The 18,979-nt window shown below is 42.6% G+C and overlaps 1 protein-coding gene across 1 annotated transcript in view; it reads left to right on the forward strand.

Moving 5' to 3' along the window:
- The first annotated feature begins 290 nt into the window (after positions 1-290).
- The window catches only part of DHRS9 (dehydrogenase/reductase 9), a 30,202-nt gene continuing 11,513 nt past the window's right edge, over positions 291-18,979 (forward strand). Inside the window, exons 1-2 of the mRNA XM_029605678.1 lie at positions 291-581; positions 16,612-16,954. Coding sequence (XP_029461538.1) covers positions 16,642-16,954 — 313 coding nt within the window. The 5' untranslated portion in view covers positions 291-581; positions 16,612-16,641. The remainder of the gene's footprint in view (positions 582-16,611; positions 16,955-18,979) is intronic.

Raw genomic sequence — 18,979 nt, forward strand, 5'->3', positions numbered from 1 at the left:
ACCAAATGAACTTTGGGTCAGGAACAGTCCAAAATTGAAAACTGAGCCGAAACAGAAACTTTGGCCATGCCCATCCCTATCACATATGACGTAAGCAACCAAGCCTTTAATTGGTGTCTAAGAAAACTGAGATCACTAAATTGCCTAAGTTCCAGAGAAAGGGCACAGCCCGAGTTAAGAGATTGCTTCCTCGTTTATAGCTATTTGTTTATCTCTTGGTGAAGGTATTTGAAATAATAACACTGCCTGTGAACGGTAGAGCCTCTATTCTTTTTGCTATGTGTCAAAGGTGTGAGGTGTGAACCTTCCACCCTCCCAGACATAAACTAGAATGCAAACAATAATGATAATCAGCATGAATCATATAGGAGGCATAAGGAAGCTATACTGAACTATAGTGGTGCCCTGCTGGGCAAGGCTTATGACATAGTCTTGTCCTGCAGTCTATTGCTCTGGCTTAAAAGCTTCTTTAGGCAATTGAGAAAAGTGATCTGCTTCAGTTTGGGCTGCTTCCTCAATTGGTCTGCACAGGAAACAACTACCCCAGAAGTAATTTATGAAGATACACTCTTTTGGATCAGGTAAGAAAGAGTGAATCAAGCTTTCTTTCGCCGTCTTTTTCTAAGTGTTTATGTCAAACGTTCAGGGTGGCAGGTGGCCACAAAAATTAAAAAAAAAAAATTCTGTTTATAGGAGGAATGTAAAGATTTAAAACCTGATGATGGCAAAAGTAGTGGTGTAACCGCTTCCTGTTTCTGAAACTAGAAGGCTGTATCAGTAGTAATCATCTGCAGTAAAGTGTTTCATTTTAAGCCTAAAAACTTTTTTTTTAATGCAGAACAGGGACATTAATCCCTATGCAATTGTAAAGCACAATTTGAATTTGAAAATCATAATGATTTTAACTATCTTTTGGATTTGTTGCCTGCCTTGGGTTCTATATTGTGGAAAGATAAGATGTAAATGTTATAAACAATAAGTATCAATGGTCCCAAATGGCAGTCTTTGAAAAACCAGAATAAACTCTCTCTTGCTAAGGGATTGTAGTTTGTGGTTATGCTGTAAAATGTAGGGCAATCCCTGCCACCATCCAACCTTTTATTGCGTTCTGATATCATCAGAGTTCAAATGCAAGGTGTGTGTGTGTGGGGGGGGGGTTTGCTGGTGTAAGGAAGTTTACAAGAGATTTGAGAATACATGACTCTGGCATGCCCAGAGCTGGAAGAAGATAGACTGGATCTTTTTCATCCTGATGCTTTGATTCTACGTTGTGTTTGCAACTTTGCAGTTCTTGCAACTCCAATGTCAGATTGGAAAATATTTAAAATCTAAACCATATATTTCCCTGGATTATAACAAACAAAATGGGATATTTCTTATTTTCTTTTGTTTTAAAGAGGGGTCAATTCACTCATTTTGAATCTGGAAAACAGGCCAAGATGAATAGCTGTCTCTCAGGGTACTGTCTCCAGATAGGTTAGTTTTGCGCATAGCATGATAGGAGTGAACCTCACTCATAAATAACCAAGGGTATATTGTATTGGGTATGATCTTCATCTCTCAAGTTTACTACTAGTGCTCTTTTTAGTACTTTCAGTTTATCAAATAGAGCTTCTTCTGGAATTCATAGATGTAACACGTACAGGCAACGTAAGAAGGTGCACTTGGAAGTTCCTTTTAATCAGGCCAGTGGGGCCGAATAGCTAGTTTTGAAGGCTGGTAAATACAAATGTTTGTTCTTGAAAGCTTAAAGAGAGGCTCCTTGGGAAGATGAATAGTAGTGAATTGGGCAATTATGAGTGACAACAAGGCATTTTAAGCCTGCTCAATTCCAGGCTGCAGAATGCATTAGCTGCCTCCTTATTCCCCATTTTAGGCATAGGGAGGATAATTTTTAAAAAGCCCATGTAGACTAATGTCTGCGGTATTTTTTACTTGCAGACTTCAGTCAGAAATATCTGAGCAGATAAATCCACTTTGAAAATGTGTGGGTGTACACATAACTCAACAGCAGGTGTAACTTTGTGCACATGGATTTACACATCAAAAGTATGAACGTAAATCCATTCCCCTCCCCACCTATGCCCCTTGGAAGGCCTACTTACTATATGTGTAAAAGTATATGCACAACTATGTTTTGCATTTGCTATTACTCACATATATCCTGAACTGATTTTCCAACAGAGATTTATGCACAGAAACCAGGATTTGTGCATGTGAAAACTTTTAAAATTACCCCTACAAAGTCAGCTGAGCGATGAAGGCTTTCTGTAAAAAAAAAAAAAAAGGCAAGAATACCGACTAAGCATATGTGAGTCATAACATTACTGCAATCAAAGGGCAAGAAGAGAGAAAACTCTTGACCACACTTCAGTCTCCACACAACCTCATTTACAAAATCTCTGAAACACTTATTTGCCTCTGTTTAATAGTTAAATCACAAACGGATTGTGATAAATTGCAAGAGGACCTTCCGAGAAATGGGCATAAAATGGCAGATGGAATTTAATGTGGACAAGCGCAAGGTGTTGCATATAGGGAAAAATAACCCTTGCTGTAGTTACACGATGTTAGGTTCCATATTAGGAGCTACCGCCCAGGAAAAAGATCTAGGCATCATAGTGGATAATACTTTAAAATCATCGGCTCAGTGTGCTGCAGCAGTCAAAAAAGCAAACAGAATATTAGGAATTATTAGGAAGGGAATGGTTAATAAAATGGAAAATGTCATAATGCCTCTGTATCGCTCGATGGTGAGACCGCACCTTGATTACTCTGTACAATTCTGGTCGCTGCATCTCAAAAAAGATATAGTTGCGATGGAGAAGTTACAGGGAAGGGTGACCAAAATGATAAAGGGGATGGAACAGCTCCCCTATGAAAAAAGGCTAAACAGGTTAGGACTGTTCAGCTTGGAGAAGAGACGGCTGAGAGGGGATATGATAGAGGTCTTTAAAATCATGAGAGGTCTTGAACGGGTAGATCTGAATTGGTTATTTACTCTTTCGAATAATAGAAGGACTAGGGGGCATTCCATGAAGTTAGCAAGTAGCACATTTAAAACTAATTGGAGAAAATTATTTTTCACTCAACACAAAATTAAGCTCTGGAATTTGTTGCCAAAGGATATGAGTTTAAAAAAGGTTTGGATAAGTTCTTGAAGAAGTCCATTAAATGCTATTAATCAAGTTGACTTAGGGAATGGCCACTGCTATTACTAGCATCAGTAGCATGGGATCTTCTTAGTGTTTGGGAACTTGCCAGGTACTTGTAGCCTGGAATAGCCACTGCTGGAAACAGGATGCTGAGCTTGAAGAACCCTTGGTCTGACCCAGCATGGCAATTTCTTATGTTCTTAGGAATCAATAGGGAAACCTCCAGCATTTATATACATGCAAAAGAATATGTATTACAGTCATAAACTGAAGCGAAAATGACTTAGTAAGCTGCAGGGCATAAGAAATTATTGGCATGTAAGGCCAGCATGTGTCCAGATAGGAAAGAAATATTTTTTCCCATTTGTACATTCTTTCCTCATAAGAACATAATTAATGTCATGCTGAGTCAGACAAAGGTCTATCAAGTTCAGCATTCTGCCTCAGACAGTGGCCAGTCCAGGTCACAAGTGTTACGCTCGGGCTGTGTTCTGGTGTTATGAACACCACCCAGAAGGGTGGCTCCAGGTGGAGAGAGATAGGGATGGCTGGGAGCAGCGTCTGGGTCCAGGCTGGGTCAGGGCAGGCGGCAGGTAACAGTGTCAGAGTCCAGGCTAGGTCAGGGCAGGCGGCAGGTAACAGTGTCAGAGTCCAGGCTGGGTCAGGGCAGGCGGCAGGTAACAGTGTCAGAGTCCAGGCTGGGTCAGGGCAGGCGGCAGGTAACAGTGTCAGAGGCCAGGCTGGGTCAGGGTACCTAGTAGTAAGGCAAAGAGCCCGAAGGCCACACACACACACACGGCAGGGCAGAGGGCCCGTAGGCCACACATGGACACAGGGCAGAGAGCCCGAAGGCCTCACACACACACACGGCAGGGCAGAGGGCCATTAGGCCACACACAGACACAGGGCAGAGGGCCTGAAGGCCACACACACACACACAGCAGGGCAGAGGGCCCGTAGGCCACACACGGACAAAGGGCAGAGAGCCTGAAGGCCTCACACACACACACGGCAGAGCAGAGGGCCCAAAGGCCTCACTCACACGGCAGGGCAGAGGACCCGAGGACCGCATGCGCAGTAAGCAAGGCAGGGCAGGGCAGAAGGTCCGAAGACCATACACAGCACAAGGTAAGGCAAAGCAGGGTAGAAGGCCCGAAGGCCACACACAGCACAAGGCAAGGCAAAGCAGGGTAGAAGGCCCTTTAAAGCCATGCATTCTAATTCTCCAGTCTTATTTTTCAGTCTTCTAGCATTTACATACAGACATTTTAAAGTAGTTTTATTTGCATTTATATTTTTATATTTACCCAAAACCTGCTTATTATCAGATGATTCAAGCAGTTTGGAGTCAATTTTATCTATGTGCTCTATATTTAATAGGGTTGTATAGGGTCTAAAAATTTGCTTCGGTTTGTTAATTCTTTTTGTAGGCCACAGTCATTTATTAGGTTAGTTTGAAATGAAAAATAAATTTGTTTTTTCATTTCATTAGTTTTTCTGGAGGCCGAGCCCCAATTGCCAAGGCCTAGGCCTGCTTCTGTCACCTGGGCCCCTGTTGAGGCTAGATCCCACTTCTGAGGCCCAGGGCTGGTGCCTAGGCTCAGAGGCTCAGGAGCAGGTCTTCCAAAATCTTCTTTCTTGATCTGGTGACTAAAAATGATATCTTCTGCCTAAAGGATGTGCCATAGTGAGTCACTTTGCTGCTTTCCTCTAGAGCAGATGGCACCATATTGTTGTATAGCCATAAATGTACGAATACCAAAAAGACCCAAAATATTTGTATATTTTTGTCTAAGGCTAAATTTCAGTTTGAGTCATTCGTATGAACCAAAATAGTCTCATTCATTATGTTTTGCCAATTTGTTCAAAATGAATGCACATCCCTAGTTTTAAAAACATCTGGGAATTTTTAGCTTTTATAAACACTTCTTTGTCTTGGCATTCTAACTTATTTGGTTTGCTAGTATCCTTTGAAGATACCTCTTTCTGAACCATGTGCTGTTGAGCAACCATGTTCCAAGTTAAAACCTGCTCTATCTCCTTTTTAAAATTTAGAACCAGTAACCTGCTTCTACTCTGGTTATTGTGGAGACTCGTCAGAATAGGCTCCCCTTTCCCCAGAATGTTCCTCAGTCCCTAACAAACTGAAAACCCTCTTCCTTGGAACATTGTCCTATCTACGCATTGAGATTCTAGAGCTGGCCTACCTCTGGGGTCCTGCACGTGGAAGAGGAAGTATTTCTGAGAATGCAACTCTGGAGGTTCGGAATTTCAATTTCCTACCTTAGAGATTACATTTAGCCTCCAGAAACTGCTATGTCATTGGTACCCACATGTACCGTGACTGTTGGCTCTTCCCCAGAACTCTCTAAAATCTTAGCTAAGTGGCATATGAGGTCCACTACCTTTGCACCAGGCAGGCAAGTTTCCAAGTTACTTCACAGAATATGAAGAAATAGAATTCACAGGACACTAGCTATCCACATGGGCTTTACACATACCATGCAGTTCTCAATACCTGCTTTGCTGGAATGGTCTCATAATCTGCTAACCCTCTTCCTCATAGGCCAAGTTTAGGGGCACTGGCCACTGGAGCCACATCTGTTTTGCAAAAAAAGCCTCCATTTCTTCATCACTTACTCTGTAGTCATGCAATTAATAAAGGGGACTGTGCCTTTATACATCCCACTCCTGCAGGCACCCTGCCTAATTCTACAACACAGCTATCATATATATTGAAATAGTGTCAAGTTAGGATGCCCAGTTTACCTCCTGCTGCCACTGCTCTGAACAGAGATACACATCAGTACTCATGCCATGTAGAAACCAATGGACACATGTGGAGGAAAAAAAGAGTGTCTTCTTTTCTTGGCTCTTCCTTCAAACCAGAAGAGGATAGTTGTCAGCTGTAATGAGAACTGGTCACGGAGGGCCACGGCCGCGGCAGGCTCCCTCCACCTACTGCTCTCGTACGGCATCCTGCCCAGTCCTGGGACCCTGGTGGTGGTAGGGAGCCACGTGGACACGCCCGGCCGCGTGGGCCCTGCACCGGACTTCCGCCACAGCGCAGCCTTCTTGATGCACTCAAACCCGTCCATGCCTTCCTGCCTCCTGTCTGCCTTAGGCACGCACGCCTCTGGACTTGATTTAAAGGGACCATATCAGGAGGCGCCCCAGATTCAACCTCCTGACCCTGACCTATATTAAGGCAAGGCCTGCCCCCAGACCTTGCCTTGGTTTCCTTAGCTCCTGTTCCAGTTCCTGGAGGTTCCTGTTTCTGATTCTACGTTCTGACCCGCTGGTCCTTGACCCACACTTGACCCTGGACTATGAGATTCGCTGCCTGCCTTGACCCACGCTTGACCCTGGACTATGAGATTTGCTGCCTGCCCTAACCCACGCTTGACTCCGGACTACGAGATTTGTCACCTGCCCTGCTCCACACTTGTATCTGGACCACATGCTCTGCTGCCTGCCTCTGCCATGTTGTACCAGGACCCGAGACCCCATATAAGTCCATCCGGCCCTGATACCCAAGGGCTCAACCTGAGGGGAACGAGGGCTGGTAGTGGTGACGCCCCAGTGGGGTCTTGGCCTCTCTCCAGTCTCACCAGCCAACAGAGGGGGCCTGTGAGGCTCCTCCCCATAAGAAGCGCCAACTTCCCCTCGGCCAAAGGATCCACGTTCCTAACATCAGCTAAGCATAGGCAGTTCAAACAGCCCTGGGTCTTTTAAGTGCTAGTATTGTGGTTCAGGACACAGTATAAAAATGCAGACATCAGGCCAACCCGTTGTCTCAGATGGCAAATGCAGTGCATTGCCATGTGGAATTTCTCCAGTACCATCCCTGGATGAGGTCTTCCACTCCCCAGGTCAGCCAAGACTGAGGATGCTGTGGCAGCAGCATTCACAGCTGCCAGAAGAAGGAGAATGTGCCATAGTCAATGCTTAAGGGTAAAACCTAGTGTCCAGATTCATGGCCTATGATTGCAGGGTTCTAGAAGGAGTCCTGATGCATAGTCCCTGGCCCAGGACCATCACTGCAATGAATGTGGAATGGATATAAAATAGGAGAAAATAAATCCTCCAGGTACTTAAGAACATAAGAACATAAGAAAATGCCATACTGGGTCAGACCAAGGGTCCATCAAGCCCAGCATCCTGTTTCCAACAGTGGCCAATCCAGGCCATAAGAACCTGGCAAGTACCCAAAAACTAAGTCTATTCCATGTAACCATTGCTAATGGCAGTGGCTATTCTCTAAGTGAACTTAATAGCAGGTAATGGACTTCTCCTCCAAGAACTTATCCAATCCTTTTTTAAACACAGCCATACTAACTGCACTAACCACATTCTCTGGCAACAAATTCCAGAGTTTAATTGTGCGTTGAGTAAAAAAGAACTTTCTCCGATTAGTTTTAAATGTGCCCCATGCTAACTTCATGGAGTGCCCCCTAGTCTTTCTACTATCCGAAAGAGTAAATAACCAATTCACATCTACCCGTTCTAGACCTCTCATGATTTTAAACACCTCTATTATATCCCCCCTCAGTCGTCTCTTCTCCAAGCTGAAAAGTCCTAACCTCTTTAGTCTTTCCTCATAGGGGAGTTGTTCCATTCCCCTTATCATTTTGGTAGCCCTTCTCTGTACCTTCTCCATCGCAATTATATCTTTTTTGAGATGCGGCGACCAGAATTGTACACAGTATTCAAGGTGCGGTCTCACCATGGAGCAATACAGAGGCATTATGACATTTTCCGTTTTATTCACCATTCCTTTTCTAATAATTCCCAACATTCTGTGCATAATTCCCAACATTCTGTTTGAAAATGAATGCTCAGGGCACCAGATTCCAGCCCTATTCCAAATGAGTTAAAAGTAAAAATGAGCAGGAGGAAACTGCTGGATCAAAAAAAAATGCAGATGGCATGTGATCATGCTTAATGCCTCTCTGAGCTGGGAAGATAGCCACACCATGACCTAGCATCTCTACAGCCGAGACCTTCAGCCACTGCCCACCAACCTTTCTCCAGCTGCTCTTCCAGCTCCAGTGTTGGGATAAAAGAATATCCTAGATGGTCCTCTGGCCAATTCCAATAAGTTTGATGTATCTTGTTTCCTCAATTTCTTTGTCAACAAGAATTCACACACATTGTTGATAGATCTAAAGTGAGTGTTGCTAGAGTATGAGTAAGTCTTTTCTCTAGACTATGCTTTGCATATGGTGGGCTCCGTTCACTAAGTAGTGTCTTATTGTTTCTGAGTGCTTTAGAGACCAATATGGACACCATGGAGCCCCTGCTCCAAGTCCAGAGGTTATTGTGGGGCACCCAGTGCCTCCTGCTTATTGAGTTTTGTGGGCAAAGATGCCTCACTGATTCATAGAGGACCCTCAGATAGAAGAGCCCAAAGGATCAATTGTTGAAAGTGGAGGAGATTCACTCCATGAATATTTTCCTGTACATGCCTATCATTATCCATTATAGAATCTGGTTTGGGTGTGTCTGCATTTTTATGTGGTTTCTGTCTTTGTTTGACTTTCCTGTGTGACATCTACTTTGTTTCCCTCTCTTACTTGTGTGTGTCCTTTGGTGCAACATTTCCAGAGTACCTGTGCTTTTCTTCTGTCCCTTTCTCTTGTGCCTGGTCTGTGGCGTAGGCATGGGTGGGCCTAGGTTGGCCATGGCCACCCACTTTATGCTCAGGATCACCCAATCAGTGTTGCCCAACGCCGAGAAGAGGAGGCCCATTCAAGGGCTGTCACAGAACTCATCCCAAGTGGCCTGAAAAGAGGAGGCCCATTGCAGGGCCATCATGGATCTCGTCTCGCACAGCCTGAGAAGAAGAGGCCTGATGCAGCAAGGAGACCCAGAAGAGAGGGAGAGCTCTGATACAGTGTGTGAGCATGAGAAGCTGTGTGTGTATATGCGTGAGAGAGAGCATAAGAGTGAGAAGCCTGTGGGTATATATGAGACAGCATGGGAGTGGGAAGCCTGTGTATATATGCATGAGAAAGAGTATGGAGTGAGAAACCTATATGTATGTGTGAGAGAGTGCATGTGAGTGAGAAGCCTGTGTGTGTGAGAGAGAGAGAGAGAGAGAGCATGCGGGAGTGAAAATGTATGTGTTTTTGAGAGAGAGCATTTGGAGTGGAGAGCCTGTGTGTGTGTGTGAAAGAGAGAGAAAGAGAGCATGTGGTAGGTGTGAGAGAGAGAAAACATATGGGAGTGAGATCTTGTAGATGTGAGAGAGAGCAAGCGTGTAGGAGTGGGAGCCTGCATGTGAGAGAGAGCATGCAAGAGTGAGAGTGTGTGAGTGTATGGGAGTGGGAACCTGTATGTAAGAGAGTATGAGAGTGAGAGCCTACATGTGAAAGTGAGAGCCTGGGTAAAAGAGAATGTGTGAGAGTGGGACCTATATAAGGGAAAAAGGAAAGAAGATAGGAGAAGAGAGAAGAAACAGAAAGAATAAAAGAGACCTTGAAAAAGGAATTAGGAAAAGACAGACAAGGGGGAAAAAGAGACTGTGACCAACTGATTAGAAAAATAAAATCAGACAACAAAAGTAAAAAAAAAAAAAAAAAGACTTTCAGCAATTGAAATGACATCTTTGGGAATGTGCATTTTTTATATACAGTATTTCTATTTTAATTTTTCTTCAGTATTCCATTGTTTCCTGAGTTTGGTTTCTTGTGTTTTCCATTTCAATCTTGTCTGCATGTTTCTGCTTCTAATTTGTAGTCTCTTCTTCTGTATTACATAAGGGTCTGTCTGTGTTGCACATGTGTGACAGAGGTGCAATACTTTCACTGTAAGGATTCATAGCAGTTCAACTTGTTTGCCCAGTAGGTGGTGTTTTAGTGTTCTAGGGCCTGATGTACTGTTTGCCTTGAGGTATTTTCATAGATAAGGTTGCTGCTGTTTGAGTCCTGAGAGTTACTGCTCTATGGCATAGTATGGCAAGGTTCTAGATGTTTTTTTATTATATTTTTGGAGGGGTTCGTGTTACTTCACAAAGAGCTTGGCAGTGGAGTGAGTATGTTTTGCTGTTATTGTGGTGACATCACAATCTGAATATATATATTTTTTGCATGTTGGGTTATAATATGAACAATCCTAGTTCTGCTCTCGCCCATTGCAAATGTTAAGTTCTTATGATTCTTATGATTATTGCTATTTTATTGTAGTTATCACATATTCTGCATTTTTAGAAAAAGGATTCATAAAAGAAGACATTGAAATTTGTTTTATTATGTGATTGGATCTGATGTTTCTGTGAAGTTTTCTTTGTTTGCTTTTTATATGATATTGTTGTATATTTATAAACTGCAATACATATAAAATAAATTAATACAGATCAACAAGCAAATTGTAATGTTGGTAAGTGCTTGAAACAACATATTTTAAAGTGTCACTCATGATGCATGATGACTGTTATAGACTACAAACAAATCCTTTGTCTAAGGCATTATTTATTGATACAGGAGTGGTGCCGAATGATTGGAGAAGAGCGGTAGTGGTCCCGTTTCACAAGAGTGGGAGCAGAGAGGAGGCTGGAAACTACAGGCTGGTTAGCCTCACCTCGGTGGTGGGAAAATTAATGGAGACTCTACTGAAGGAAAGGATAGGAACTATCTACAGTCAGGAGGATTGCTGGACCCGAGGCAGCATGGATTTACCAGAAGAAGGTCCTGTCAGACAAATCTGATTGATTTTTTTGATTGGGTGTCTAAAGTATTGGATTGAGGAAAGGTACTCGATGTGATCTCTTTGGATTTCAACAAAGCTTTTGATAAATGCCACATCGGAGGCTTGCGAATAAAATGAAAAACTTGGGAGCGAGTGTCAAGGTGGTGGCGTGGATTACAAACTGGTTGACGGACAGAAGACAGCATGTGATGGTAAATGGAACCTACTCTGAAGAAAGAATGGTATTAAGCAAAGTGCCACAAGCATCGGTGTTGGGACCGGTCCTGTTCAATATCTTTGTGAGCGACATTGCAGAAGGGATAGAAGGTAAAGATTGTTTATTTGTGGATGATACTAAGAACTGCAACAGAGTGGTCTTGCCGGAAGGAGTAGAGAGAATGAGACAGCTTGAACAGTGGTCGAACATATGGCACCTGGGATTCAATGCCAAGAAGTGCAGAGTCATGCATCTGGGGTTTGGTAATCCAAAGATCTGTATGTGATTGGGGGGGGGGGGGTGAAGGGCTGTTGCGAACGGAGCAAGAGTGGGACCTTGGGGTGATAGTGTTTGGAGATTTGAAGATGGTGAAGCAATGTTTAAGGTGATGGCTAAAGCCAGAAGAATCCTGGGCCACATAGAGAGAGGAATAGAGTATCAGTTTTTCTTCTCCCCTGCTTCAACAGCAGGGGAGAAGAAAAACTGATACTTCACGCATAGCTCTCTGCTTCAACGGCAGGGGAGAAGAAAAACTGATACTTCACGCATATCCAGCATAGCTCTCTGCTTCAACGGCAGGGGAGAAGAAAAACTGATACTTCACGCATATCCAGCATAGCTCTCTGCTTCAACAGCAGGGGAGAAGAAAAAAGGATTTGCACTCACAAAGCGGGGAGTAGCTGGCTTGTTACAGCAGTTACTACCCCAAACCAAATAAGCCTGATACTTCACTTTCAATGCATATCCTGCTTCAACCGCAGGGGAGAAGAAAAACTGATACTTCACGCATATCCAGCATAGCTCTCTGCTTCAACGGCAGGGGAGAAGAAAAACTGATACTACACGCATATCCAGCATAGCTCCCTGCTTCAACGGCAGGGGAGAAGAAAAACAACCAATAAGGGCTGAATAACACAGTCTGGGTAAAACAAATAAGCATGGGTGTAGCTTGCTTATTGCGGCGGTTACTTCCCCTACTTCCCCTACTACCCATAACTAATCAAGCTTGATATTTCACTTGGTTGCAGCTCCATCACTGCTCTCTACATTAATGGTGGGGGTGGAAGGGAAATAGAACCAAAGAGCTAAGAGAAACAGATAAGTATGAGAAAAAAATGTGAAGCTTGCTGGGCAGACTGGATGGGCCGTTTGGTCTTCTTCTGCCGTCATTTCTATGTTTCTATGTTTCTATGAATAACCAGTAAGAAAAAGGAGGTGATAATCCCCTTGTACAGATCTTTGGTGAGGCCTCACCTGGAGTATTGTGTTCAGTTCTGGAGAAAGTATCTCAAAAGGGACAGAGACAGGATAGAGGTGATCCAGAGAAGGGCAACAAAAATGGTGGGGGGTCTCCATCAAATGATTTATGAGGAGCGGTTGAAGGACGTAAATATGTATACCCTGGAGGAGAGGAGATGCAGGGGAGATATGATTCAGCCCTTCAGGTAACTGAATGGTTTTAATGATGCACAATCAACAAACCTTCCCCGTTAGAAAGTAAACAGTAGAACTAGGGGTCACGTATTGAAACTCCAGGGAGGATGACTCAGAGCCAACATCAGGAAATAATTCTTCATGGAGAGAGTGGTGGATGCTTGAAATGCCCTTCTGGAGGAGGTGATGAAGACAAAAATGGTGAAAGATTTCAAAGGGGCATGGAATAAATACTGTGGATCCCTAAAGGCTAGAGGATGGAAATGAAGAAAAGAGTTTATGGGGATAACTTGCTGGTGTGGCAGTTACTACCCTTAACCAATAAGCCTTCATAGGGGCTGATGCAATGCAATGCGCTCAGCTGAGTGCACTGTATAACCCGTACTCTGACGCAGGTTTAATAGGCGCTAATCCATCCCTAATGTAATAGGGGGATTAGCGCCTATTTAACTTGCGTCAGACGTGAAGTGAATGCGATAGCACTCATCACATGCAAATGCATGTGAATGAGGCTATAACTCATTCACTCCGCATGCAAAAAAAAATGGGTGCATCTCAGACGCACATTTTGCGCTCAGTTATTAACGCCTGCCTGGAGCAGGCGTTAATAGCTGAGTGCAGGTAAAAGAAGTATAGAAAAGCAGAAAAAACTGCTTTTCTGTACTTCTTTTCTTAAGTAAAAAAAAACTCGGCAGACTGCCGAGTTATGAAGACCAACGCTTCTAAACTCGGCGTCAGTTTTCATAATCGAGTTTATCGGCGGCCATTTTCATTACTGATAGATGCCAGTTATGAAAACCTTTGCCGAGTTTACCGGCATCGGTCTTCAAAACCAGCAGCCGCAGCGGGGTCGTCATGCGCACATTAGAAAAGCGGGCGCTAACTTTTCAGCGCTCGCTTTCCTCGCTTTTTATTACATCAGCTCCATAATGTTGATGTAACTCCATTATCGCTCTCTGCTTTAACGGCAGGGGGAAAAGAGGAAAAGGAGAATTAGACTCAGATAGCAACCAAGAAGGATATTGAATTTTACAGACTGGGAAAACAAGCATGGGGGTAACTCTCTTATGTGGTTGTTACTACCCTTAACCAATAAGCCTGATTCTTTGGATGCAACTCCAACATTGCTCTCTGCTTCAAGGGCAAGAGGTAATGGGGAATTGGACTCTGACCACAATCAACAAGGGCCCTGACTTTGACAGTTTGGGAAACTAAGTATGGGGGTGACCTGTAATGCATAGTATGGCAGATGCTACCATTATGGGGATAATCTGTATAGTGTGGCAGATGCTACCATAAGCTTTCTGGGAAGACTGGATGGACCATTTGATCCTTGTCTGCTATCAGTTCTATGTTTCTATGATAATAGTACAATTAGTAGGGCTCTAACCTATATGCCTACTGCCCACCCATTTTAATCTTGGGCCCTCAAAAAAATTCAGTTCTAGCTATGCCACTGGCCTGGGCATATGAATGATGTGGCATTGCTTCCTTTCTGTGTTTCAGGTGCAGTCCCCTGTTGCATGTGTAACCCTTTTTTGGGGATGGCATATTTCCTAAGGGCCCATAAAATAATTTATTAAACGTAGTTAGCTCCTCAGTCTCTTGCACCCTATTCTTCGTTTAATTTCATTTATTAAAATTTATTTATCACCTAACACTGATGGCCTAAGTGATGTACAAGGATAAAACATTCATAGAACATAACATGTAAATAATACAAAACCTATTAAAACATATTTACAACATTTAAAAAAATCATAATTCAATCCATAGATGCATTTCACAGGAGGATCACTATCAGTATTCTTATCCAAAAACTTGCTTTAACATAAAGCTTTTCAGATGAAGTTGAAACTTCTTAATACTGTCAGACATTCTGAGTTCCATGGTAATGTGTTCCAAAGAATAGATGCTGCTGCCAAAAAGGCAGATTCTTTTGTGACTGTAAGGCAAACAACTCTAACAGAGGGCATATCAAGTAGCCCCCATTGAGAGGATCTTAACTGGCTAGATGGTTCATATACTTTTAAGAGTACATTAGACAATGGACAAGAACTCAAATTAATTAACATGAATGTAATCATCCCAATTTTATACATAATTCGCTACTGCAATGGTAACCAGTGCAAACCACTGAGAGCCGGGGTGATATGTTCATACCATTTGATCCCAGTAATCAGTCGTGCAATAGAGTTTAACAAAAGTTGCAAAGGATGCAACGATTTCAAATGAAGACCCAAATAAAGACTATTACAGGCTGAGATTTCTTCTTAATGCTAGTGATGGGTCTAAGAGGGGCAATGGAATCAATCACTGAAGTAGTTGAGTCCATCCTTAAGAGATCAAGTCATCTATATTATCAAGTAGAGAAGAAGCTAAAGAAGACTGAAGGCCTTTAATGAACTGAGAACTATCAATATGACTATGACGTACTTGAGATTTAGACAATCTGGAGGCATTAGGAGCAGTAGACCAAGTAACAGAAAATCTAATTAGGGAATGATCTGACCATGGAACTTCTTCAATAAACATAGAGTCTAAACTATGTTGTCTGCAGGAATCATTAAAAAAAAATGAGATAAAGAGAGTGATCCTGTTGATGACACATAGTAACATAGTGAAGGATGCCAGAAAAAGACCATTTACCCACCTGGTATACCAAGTTATTCTGTCCACACTATTTATTTATTTATTTATTGGTTTTTATATACCGCCGCTTATCAAGATATCACGTCGGTGTACAGAGAACATATTAACATACGCCTTAGCGTTATACATAGAACAAGATAGTAAAATATATATATAATATATATAAATATATATATACTTAGGATATATCCCACTGCTAGCCACCTCCTGCAATATTTCCTCTTTTTTTGTCTTACTCTTTTGTATTCCACCAACTTGGGTAGAAGAGCATGCAAGATGCCCACTTACTTCCCTCCAGCACTTTTCCCTTGCCTAGCCACAAGACTGTAATAATCAGAGCAAGGGTTGCCATTACTGAAACATCCTGCCTCTTAGGTCCCCTTCACAGCCTGTCAGATAGACCCAGCTAAATGAGTGCCTCTGATTCCACCTGGGCTTCTAATTATCACACAAATTGCAGCCTGACAGATAGACCCAGCTGCTAGTTTTCTATCAATACGACCTCATCTAAAAACTACCATTACTAGGGAGCTTCAGAGATCCCCAGTGTAGGCTGTCAGATAGACCCAGCTACAATAGTTGTAAGTGCATGTGTACAGGGTCAGTCTCCATAGTATATATTTGGGAGAACGATTGTGAGAAGAGAGATGAATTGGTAGTAGAACATGTCAGGACAGCGAGTTTGTTGAGATGTTTGTAGTAGTAAGAACTGTAAATGTTGCTTTCTAACAGAAAAGTGCTGTGACGTGCTACAGCAATCATGGGTCTGTCTGTCTTAAAGTTGCTCTAAATGGGATTATTTTTTCAACTTTTGTTTACCGAGACACATTTTTTCAATTTATTTCCAATGTAATAAGCATTAAAATGAATAGTGTGTCTTGGGCTAGCTGTCATGATTTTCCATGGGAGATAAATAAAAGATAAAAATTCCATATTTCCAATGATAGAAAATAATGAGAACTACCCCGGGGACAACGCCTGCTCTGAGTTGAATTTAGTCTATTTGAGAAGAGGCCTGGGGTGGGGGAGTGTGAGGACGGGGGAGGACGGGGGAGGAGTGTACATTGCTAGTTGTGAAGGGAGGGAACAGAGATGGTATGGAGTCCAATAAAGGAGCATGTAGGCAGGTTCTGCCTTCTGAGTACTCAAAATATCATTTTTTTTTCAGGTACTTCTGAATAACTTTAAGAGTTTGACAACATGAGTAATAGTAGTTGAATGAATATCCTCTTTTGAGACTGTAGATATTCTGGGAAGTTTAGTATTTGGCTGCTGTTCACTAAGTGAAGGTTCAAACCTCTGGAAGTGAACCAATCCCATTTATTTATCCTTGATGTTTTCATTGCAGTCTACAGAGTTTACAGCGCAATAAAACCTGGTGCTCTTGGATTTTAATTTCAGTCATGTAGAATAGGCAAATCATCTACATTAATAACCTGCTTTTCCATTTTCTTTTTATTTCAGAAAGCAGTAAACCACCTACTGCCAGTGAAAATGTTGTTGTATGTGTTTCTTTTTATAATATTTTGCTATCTGTCATGGAAATTAAGAGACAGCTTAAAAATTGGAAATATCTCGGACAAATATATTTTCATCACCGGATGTGACACAGGATTTGGAAATCTTGCTGCAAAGACTTTTGATCAAAAAGGATTTCGGGTTCTAGCTGCATGTCTGACAGAAACGGGAGCTGTGTCACTGAAAGAAGCAACCTCCGAGCGCCTTAAAACAGTGCTGCTGGATGTGACAAATTCTGAAAATGTCCATAAGGTGGCCAGCTGGATTAAAGGTGAAGTGGGAGAGAAAGGTAAGGACTATAGCACTGTGTCAAAAGTGATTACCCTTTGACTACTTAAGAAAGCATCCCAGAAAATGTTACACTGAGCACTAACTCACATGGCCTGTTTCTAATCTTGGGACTATTGAACTTTTTTTTTCATTTTTCTTTTCTTTTTTTTTTTCTTTTTGTTTCTTTTCATTTTATTTATTGTTTATTTCATTTTGTTTATTGAAAATTAAATAAATGAAGGAAAATGACAAAAACAAAAAAGAAATTAAGGATCTGGGCTCTGTTGGCATAGTTGGTAAAAAAAAAAAAAAAAAAAAAGCATCCCCCTAAACCATTGCCGGTCCCTACATCCCAGTGCCCCCCAGACCCTGTGCCTTAGCCCATCACCAATTTCTGGGATAGGAGTGATCCCAAGTACCTCCTGCTCCACCGATCCTGTTTTTCTAAATGGCATTGGCCAACCTGAGGCCAGTGCCATTGTAATTGTTGCCATACAAGAAAAAGGCACCAACAGATCAAGAAACCAGCACCATTTACTCATAAAGTAAAAATTAACAGTGACACTGGCCATGGATCAGCAGGTGCCATTTGGTAAAACAGGACCAGTGAGGCAGGAGTGACTGGGAATCAATGAATGGAATATGGAGCCAGAGGAAGAAGCTTGAGCTGGCCACAAGTGCAAGACTTTTCTCAGCAGGCACCCAGGACTGGGGCTGGAGCTGGAGCTGATTTATTTTGAAACTGGAACAAATGAAAGGACAAAATTTTGTTCCTTTTTCTTTCATTTTCAAAACAAATTGAAACAAATGCCTGTCCTTAGTTCTTAAATAGAGACATTTAGCTACTGAGTGACGCATACAATTTTTTTGCCCTCATTATTTGCATTGAAATAAAATAATGTGTTGTTTGCACAAAACAGGCATACTTAGAAAATGAATGCCTTTGTTCTAAAATGAAAATGATTTAAAAGGTGGAAAAATGTTCTAAGAACTTTGGTGCTAGCCAAAATATTTTAGTAGTCAAGAAAAATTCACCTTCTGATCCACTCACCTATCTTTTTTTTTGTTTGCTCTTTTACTATATTTAAATATCTTTTTATTTTTTTGCCTTTTATTTTTTTATTTTGCTAATTTTTTCTTTTGATATTTTGTTTTGCTTATTTTATTTTTTTTCTCACTTCTAATGCCCAGGCATGGATTTGCCAATAGGCACACTAGGCCAGTGCCTAGGGCAGCAACAATCTTGAGGGAGGGGCAGCAGGCCAGCTGAGAAATTCCTACCTCCCTGCTGTGCTTAATCAGAGAACAGCTTTCTGCTTTCTCCTCCAGCCCCTCCGTTCACAGGGAAGAGAACAGGAAGGGAGGGATGAGACTGGAAGGAACAGAGCAAAGATAAACTGCTCTGCTCTATTACATCTCCTCCCTTCCTATCCTGTGCAGGAAACAGGAGGAGAGGGGTGACACCAAAGCACACAGCAAGGAGTAAAGAAAAGGCACTGGGCTCCTTAATTCAGCCCCTCTTCTCCTGTCATTCAGGGACTTGAGGGAAGGACGTGAGCCAGGAGCAGATAGAGCAGATCACAGAAGTTTATGCCTTAGACCTTCCTCTCTGTTGTCCCTTGTCCGGGCAGGGGGGGAGACAGCACCAACTGCGCCTAGGGGCAGCTAAATCTTAAATCTATCATTGCTAACGCCCCCTGCCCCAGGCTCTCTATCTCACCACTTCTCTTCCCATTTGCTAGCATCAGCCCCTCTCTTTGTGGGTCTGGACCAGGGACAGATCTTCCTGGCCCAGAGCCTGACAATTGCAGCTCCTCCTGGCCTAAGGCCCAATTGCAGTGGTTATATCTCCTTTTCCAGGGCTGTATGGTGGCAACTTCTCCCACTGCAACCGAAGTGGCTCTTCTTCCAGCCTGGGCCTGATCACAATGAAAGTGGCTTATTTCCTGGTTGAATGTGGCATCTCTTTCAGCCAACTACAGCAAAGACAGCATCTCCTAGTCCAGGGCTAGCAGCAGGCACTGGCCATCACTTTTCAGCATCT

This window comes from Rhinatrema bivittatum, chromosome 6 (genome assembly GCF_901001135.1).
Source record: "Rhinatrema bivittatum chromosome 6, aRhiBiv1.1, whole genome shotgun sequence".
In the NCBI taxonomy this organism is placed as follows: Eukaryota; Metazoa; Chordata; class Amphibia; order Gymnophiona; family Rhinatrematidae; genus Rhinatrema; species Rhinatrema bivittatum.